Below are 8,366 nucleotides of genomic sequence, written 5' to 3'. Positions count from 1 at the left end.
TTTTTCTTACTACTTATTTTGAGGGATGTTTGATTCTGACTTCATCCTCATTGATGTATCCTTTTTTATATTTTTTTCCCGTCTTGTTATAACTGTAAGTTGGTTGATACATTTCATCGCATTCGTAGTCTTGTGAGTTGATTGTTCAAAGGATGCTCATCACTGGCCATATGCTGCGTGGTGCTGCCAATTAGAAGTAAAAAACACATCATTTCATGTAAATGGATCAATCTCAGAAATATATTAAGTGAAATTTCTGCGAGTTTCATTATGTGTCTTGGGAGATATTTTGGTAGGTATCTCACTATGGAATGGATACTATCATTTGGCCCCCTTTTTTTTATATATAAAAAATGCTATTTCTATAAAAAAAAAATCAACCATCAAATCAGGTACATTGTGTGTATAAATATATGTATTTGTTTAACTCATTGTCAAATATATATTTTATACTAATGACCGATTTCGTAGTTTATTTTTGGTGTGCAAGTAGCATAGTTGTTTTATTTATGTTAGTTATGTTAGATGATTATTAAAATTTCAAAGAGATTAGTTAATAATTAACACCGATAATTGAGGGTTTTAAAATCACATTTTTATTCTAACTATTAAGTTGCAATTTTGCAACTAGTAGTTGTTTTTTTTGCTATGCACAATTTTAACAAAGTGCTTAAAATCTATTTTCTAAAGTCTTTCTCTAGTAATGTATTTTGTGAGTTTGAGGGAATTAATTAGGAAAGTGAGAGCTTTAGAGAAAAAGAAAAGTGAACAAGAAGTTCAGACTTTATATTGATTAGAACTTTTTCTAGTTGCCAATAAAATAGACAAGAGGAAAAAGGAAATAAATTCTTTTTGCTATATTTTTTTATATTTTATGTTTTATTAGATGGTGTGAAGTTACCATAATTTGACAAAAATAGAATTGTACTAATTTTGTGAATCTTATTAAAATACCACCAATTTTAGAAACTAGAAAATGTATGCTTAGAAGAATTCTGAAGGGTTGAAAAAGTTCTTCCAAATAACAAAAAACATAAATAAGGTTCAATTTTGAAAGACTTTGCATTTCTCTTTTTCTCTTATAAATCAAATTCATGGAGACACCTTGATAATAGCAGAAAGAAAAATAATGAAAAGGACAAAGAAATTAACTCTGCTAAGTGCTAACAATGGGATGACAAGTTCTTTCCCGGTTGTTGGGCATATTATAAATGTTGGAATGGAGTCACACCACAATTTAATGTTGGATAAAGCTATGCACATTATCAAACAGATTACTCTTCTGGAAAGCCTTTGTCAAACTACACTCAATTATGTAACCAAAAAATAAAATACACCCTTTAATCAGGCTTTTAAATCTGCAATTTTTAGTGGAAAAAGTCTTATCAGATTACCTCAGAGAGGAACTGTTTGCTTTTTTGACTATTTGTTCTTCTTTGATCCTATCATGGCAAAAATCTACCCTTAGACAACATGCACATAATTAAACATGGTGAACCCATTGAACATAGACACAAATAAGTTCATATAACACAAAAGAAAAGAGACAAGATTTTTAAGTGATACCTCATATGCAGTCATCTTCATATGAAGTTGATAGTTGAGAATCATTTGAGGACTAAATTATCTAAAAAAAATTTTAACTATCAACTTCACACAAAAACCAAAGTGTATGTAAGTTTTTACTATATTTTTAATTGTTATAACTGCACTCTTACATAATTTTGTGAAATAAAATAAAGAAAATTTTTTATACATACAAATACATATATGAATTTAGTATGATTTATACTCACGTTACACACAATTTGCATTAAGTACAGAAAATTGTGCGTGTGAATCATCATATTTTGTACCTTTTATATAAGTGTTGATTACACGGCTTAAAATATGTTGTTCTAGGATGAATCTTGATATGAAATACTATGATTTGGCTATTTAAAGAATATCATACATTAATCAAGCATCTTTATTCTCTTATATTGATTGTACAATAACCACGCATACACTATGATGTACGCTAGGATTGGAACTACCACTATGCTTACAATCTTAGAATCTTGATACAAAGAAAAGAACAAAACAGAAAACTGAAATCCATACAAATTAAACACACCAAGTAGTATTTACACCTAAATAATAGCACCGGATAAGCAACATCAAGCAATCAAATCTCGTCACACTTTTTTTTTCTTAAAAAAAATGTTACGTGCACACTCAAACGACCGTAAATTATTGTCTAAATTGCCAATTTTAGTGTGCAAATAACATTACATACTTCAGAGTTGGTCGTCATGTTTTTGCATCCAAATGGTAGAAAGTGGTTTATCCTTAGTCCAATTCCTTAGCCTAAGAATAACATAAACAATCATCCCAACCAAGAATCCAAGTGCAGCACTAGATCCAACCAAAGACACTGCAGTGCACATAAGCATCACAAAAGAATCTTCTTTTGTGTTCATGTCTCTAGAACACATAGCCAATTCAATCCCAGCAAACAACAACAACACTCCCAAGATTCCAACCGGAAACTGGTTCAATACATGTGCCAAAGAAGTCCCCAACACCAAACCCAACACCAATTTCGCGGCGCCGAGAAGCGCCACGCACCCGCCACTCCTCCCTCCAAATTTGTACTGCCCGGCTAGCCCGCCGGCCCCGTGGCACATTGGCATGGCACCAAACCAACAACCAATGAGGTTCATCAATCCAACCGTTACTGAAAGTGACGTGGCAGTGAACTCTCTTCCAGGAAAAAGATCTGATGATAACTTCACAACCGCCACAACAGAATTCAAAAGAGTCAAAGGAAGTTGAGGGATTGTACCTTTGATGAAACCTTTTTTCCATGCATGCTTTGAGAATTTCACCACATCTATTGAAGAAGGTCCAAACTTTATCTCATGCACCACGTGATGCCTTCTCAAGAATGCTAAAACAACACCCAATATAAACACCAAGAAAGCTGAAGGAAGAGAGAAAACAATCCTTCTTATTCTATCTGTCTTGTTCTTTTTTATAGTTGATCCTCCGTTTCTGTCCCGGCCTAAATCTTCGTCGTGGCCTAGGTCGCCACAACAACGATTTTTTTCGCCGGCGCCGTTAACAATCACAATGAATACAAGACAAACAATTGCCAAAATCAAGCCATCTAGGCCAACCCAATGTCGTTGGCCTAGAGACTTTGATTTTGGCAAGTCTTGAATTTTTTTAACATATTTGACAGCTGTCAATGCAAAAGATAATCCTTGTGCCAGTTGGATTCCCCTCACCACGCAGAGGGGAATCAACCGGTACACAAGTTGCATAAGTCCTGTCACGCCGAGGACGAATACTGTGCCTCCGGTAAGTATCCCGGCGGCCATGATCTCCGGGACGCCGAAGCCTGTATCAGACAAGGCTTCGGCGGCGATGGACTTCATGGGCTGGACTGGCATGGGAACACCATAGATGGCCCCAGTGATGATGTTATAGACACCAGTGAAGATCAATGTGGTGCCAAGGTTGAGGTCCCTTGCAAGGGTCAAGGCAAGAACTATGGGTATGTATGTTCCAAGATCACCCATGGCGCCATTGATTTCAGCCCATTTTGAACGGAAAACCAAGTTAGTTTTCACTTTCTCAACCACCCCTTTTGCTGAGTAATCTGTTCTAGTGGTTGCAGATGCTACTACTTGACCTGCTTCAGGGTCTAGTGAGATTGGAATTGTTGAAGACTGGTGATCATTATTATTATTATGTTCTTGTTGTGACATATTTGAGGATGTTTGGTTTGAAATTGAAACTCTTTCTTAGGACTCAACGCTAATAATTAAGAAGTGTGTAAGACAAAAGAAGAATCTATATATGAGGTGGATGGAAAGAGTAGTAGAGAAGATGAATGTAATGAACGAGAAATGGGAATTTTGTTTGTGATTTATAGCGGTGTGATATGAGGTGGTGGTTAGTTCCATAAAGTCAATGTCTGTTTTGGAGTTAGGAGCAAGTTGTGTTCGATGAAAACAAAGACAATGCCACACGCTACACTGTTGACAAATACACTCATTATGTTTATTTATTCAAGACAGAATTTAGTGAAAATTCAGGTATAGTTGGTTTTACTCAAGTTGATAAATGAGAATTGTTAAATAGTTTAATTAATTTGATTAAATTTTCATGTAACAGCTATCAGCTATTAATTTCACATAAAGTCGATTGCGTCGACCCTAGACATAGGGCGGCACGCCGCGGGTGCACAAGGCACAACTCCACCACGCCATGCTCCCTAGGTGGTGCCTAGATGGGCCGTGCATGGACACGCTATTAACTTCACATAAAGTCGATTGCACTTAAGTTTTCACTGCATAATAAACTACTTACTTTTCAAACACAAAAGTTGAAATTTTGAAAAATTTACTTATGATGGTATAAAACTAATTCTGTAACACTGAAACTTGAAAGAAAAATAAATTACCATTCCATTTATAAAAATTTAGTGTGTCAACAAATTTATTATGCAAAATTAGTTTAATTAGATTTATCTATATTTCAATTTTTTATGAATAAAAATGATAATTTATTTTTCAGTATAATATAATATAATATTAGATATATTTTGTGTACAATACGAAAATATAAAAAAAATATTGTATTGCATTATATATATCGTCGTACTACATATATAAAATAAATTAGTCGCTGATTTATTGGTATAAAATATTTATTAAAATATAATATATATATATATATATATATATTAAAAATAAATTAAATAATATATATTTATAAATAAATATATAATAATTAATTGTTAATTTTTTACGCATATAATATTTTTTATATTATATATGCAAAATCAATCTTATAAAATAGTACGACATAACAATATAAAACTATCATATAGATTACTTCATTTAGAGGATCCGTTCTCCATATAATAATTACTTACTGAGGGTTAACTATATATAATTCCTTTCATAAAATTAATATTTAATTTTGTTATATTAAATGTATATTAAAATTAGTTATTAAAATAAAATATATATTAAAAATAAATTAAATAATATATATTTATACATAAATATACACAAATAGCATTTTTTTAATTTAAAGTTAGGAGTAAGTTGTGAATTTTTTTTAATATTATATTATTAGGAATAAAATTTTTTATAATAAACTAAATTGTGTGTTAAATATTATTATAGTTATATATAAAATATCAATAATATTTTATATTTTTTTAATTAAAATAATATTTTATATTATAATAATTAAAATAATATTTTTTATTATAAAACATTAATAATATTTTATTTTTTTATAATTAATTTTTTTATTACAAAACGTTAGTATCACCATAATTTTATAAAATACTAAAATAATCAAATATTTTTATATTTCACATTAAAATTATCCGTATATAAAAATTTTAGCCGCAAGTTGTCATCGACAAAACCAAGAGAATGTTACACGCTACACTGTTGACAATACACTGTTTATGTTTATTTATTCAACGTAGAGTGAACTATTTTTTAGTCATAAATTTAGAATTATGAAAAGTTTACTTATGTATAAAACTAATTTTCTAATACGAAAGAAAAATAAACTACTATTTCTTAGAATGTTGACAGATTTATTAATGAATAAAATTAGAGATTAGATATTTTTATCACACACAGAATATTTTTTATATGTACAAGATTAGTTTACTAAGATTCGTCGGTATTCCAATCTATCATGAGTACAACATAATAATTTACTTTTCAATATAATATAATATATATTCTGTGTACTTTAACATATAGAAATTAAAGTATTATATTATTAAAGAAAATTAATTAAAAACATTTTAAAGTGATCTTATTTTTTATTTTTTAATGACTCCTAAAATAATTAAATAATATTATATTTATATAAGTGTGTGATTATATATATTAAATTAAATAAAATAATTTTAAATTATTATCTTTCTACCATTAGCGTTATATTATATATGCAAAAATAATCTAAATAAAATATTATGTTCTCATGCAACTCAACAAATATAAAAGTGTATAAAACTATCATATAGATTACGTAATTTAGAGGATCTGTTCTCCATATAATAATTACTCAACGAGGGTTAACGATATATATGGTTGAGTTTTCGTGGACTAGAATATATGGCAATAGAATATTTTATTATTGGGACAGAGAATAATCAAAGCCTATAGACATGCGGTAAAACTGAGATGTGGAAATGAAATTATGAAAATGATAAGAAATTAAGAATCTCATAAATTAAAAGGAATAAAGAATATAGATCAACAATTACGTCCGGAAGATAATTTCCAGTTTCCACTACTGTTATTATAGTGAATAACTTCTTCTCATGTTTTATTTCAAATTAACTGTTCCATAATCAAAACGTGTTTTGAAACAACATAATTTATAGTGCAAAGTAGAAATTTTCTTTAAAAAATGGCAAAGGAATTTTTCTAATGTAAAAGTTTATTTAAACATTTTTTTTAGTTTTCTGTGCTCCTTTTAGTTATATATTATCTTATATGTATTAGAAAAAATAAATCATTATAAATATTAGGAATTTTTACCCATTTTCTTAATTTTTATAAATAAAAATTAATTTTTTCTTACTTGTTTTATGTTTTCAAAAATAATATATATTTAAATTTTTATTTATTTAAATATTAGAAAATGAATTAAGATTATCAGTCACTATTTTTTTAAATAAAATATTATTTATATACTAAAATCAACAACTAAAATTAGTTATTATATATTTCTGTATATAAATATATTTATAGTTTAATTAATTTTTAGTATATATTTTATATTTTTATATATATTTTATACTAGTGAAATGGTGGTTGAATTTAGTATAACTTGTAAACCTAACATAGTTATTTTATTTTTATATACACCTAGTATTTATTTATTTTTTACGTTTAGAAAACAAATTAAGATTCAAATCAGCGTGTAAAAGATTCAATTAAAACGGTTAAATTGAAAACAACAAATGCAATTGAGTACACAATCTAATAATTAGTCTATCTTTTGGGAATAAGCATTACCACTCTCGTTTTGACAATAACACTTTTTTTTTTAACTTATTCCTCGAAATACAATGAAAACAAGTTACTACAAGAGATGTGCAAATTTGTGGCAATTTTTTTTATGATTAGTAGCGGTTTAAAATCATCACAAAATCAAATGTCGTGGCTAAAAAAAAGTCTTAGTTATTGGCACGGAGATTAAGTTTTGCGACAGTTTTCAACAATCGCTGATATAATTGCCACTAAATTAATATTTTACGCCATCTGGTTAAAAAACTGCCACTAAATAAGAGTGTCATGATTTTGCGTCACAACTGCGATGGATGACACGCGCTAGAGAGGCGGTAAATGGAAGATCGGCTGCACATAAAGAAGGGTGGCCGAAATGACGGAATGACGGTGAAGCAGATGTATGGTGCTAGCTGTCTTTCCTGCGCGAACAACGGATGAGACGGCGGCAATTGATGCAAAGAGATTACGGTGGAGGCACGACGAACGATGCAGTTGCGGTCTTTGGAGAGAAGGCAGTGCGGCATGGAGGGTTATGGTGGAGGCGCGACTAACGAATTGGAGAGAGGGCGGCATGGGAGCTTGGGAGAGAGAGATTAAGGTTTCAGGGAAGTGAAAATGAAAATGAAATTAGAGCAAATTTTTATAAGTGATAATTTAATTTTTAATTTTTAAAATTATAAAATAAATATTTATTAATTGGAGTTGTTTAAAAAGTTAGATGGTTTAAGTTGTCTATCTGTACTTTTTCATAACCAAATTATAAAAATCAAAGTGACAATATCCTCTCGAATAAATAACATAAACAAACCAAATGGCCTCCAATATTATACCAATATTTTTAAACAAAATAGTTTACATGGATGTCTTGAATCATTCTATTTAAATCGAATCAAATTGATTCGATTTACACTTTTTAATAGTAAATCGAATCTAATTGGTTTGATTTACTACTGAACAACACATATATAGTAAATCGATTTACTACTTGTACAAAGTATTGACATTTACTATTTTTAAGTTAATTATATTAACTTTAACATAAAAATGTCAATAAGGAAATACCCATTTAGATTAAAATAAAAAATCAAAACAAATAGGAATAGAAATTCAACTTTTGTGTTTTAGTTCAAATTCCAGAAAATTCATATTTTTTATAAACTTATGAATTTAAAATAGAATAATAAATGATTTTTAAAAATTCAATAAAAATCATCATTTGACTCATTAACATCTAAAGAATTATTACCGAAACTAATTAATTCAATTTACTATTAAAAAGTGTAAATTGAATCTAATTAATTTAATTTTTATAAAATCATTTAG

At 29.0% G+C, this 8,366-nt stretch overlaps 1 protein-coding gene across 1 annotated transcript; it reads right to left on the bottom strand.

Moving 5' to 3' along the window:
• Positions 1–1,951: 1,951 nt before the first annotated feature.
• Positions 1,952–4,011, bottom strand: LOC112755657 (molybdate transporter 1). The gene has a single exon (XM_025803890.3). The coding sequence runs from the start codon at positions 3,753–3,755 to the stop codon at positions 2,280–2,282; it is 1,476 nt and encodes a 491-aa protein (XP_025659675.1). The 5' UTR covers positions 3,756–4,011; the 3' UTR covers positions 1,952–2,279.
• Positions 4,012–8,366: the final 4,355 nt, after the last annotated feature.

Source organism: Arachis hypogaea, chromosome 6, assembly GCF_003086295.3.
Source record: "Arachis hypogaea cultivar Tifrunner chromosome 6, arahy.Tifrunner.gnm2.J5K5, whole genome shotgun sequence".
NCBI lineage: Eukaryota > Viridiplantae > Streptophyta > Magnoliopsida > Fabales > Fabaceae > Arachis > Arachis hypogaea.
This window is presented reverse-complemented; position numbering and strand designations above follow the sequence as displayed.

What these genes read in the sequence shown, in the direction of transcription:
- LOC112755657 (XM_025803890.3), bottom strand. Translation starts at nt 3,755, where the DNA reads ATGTCACAACAAGAACATAATAATAATAATGATCACCAGTCTTCAACA.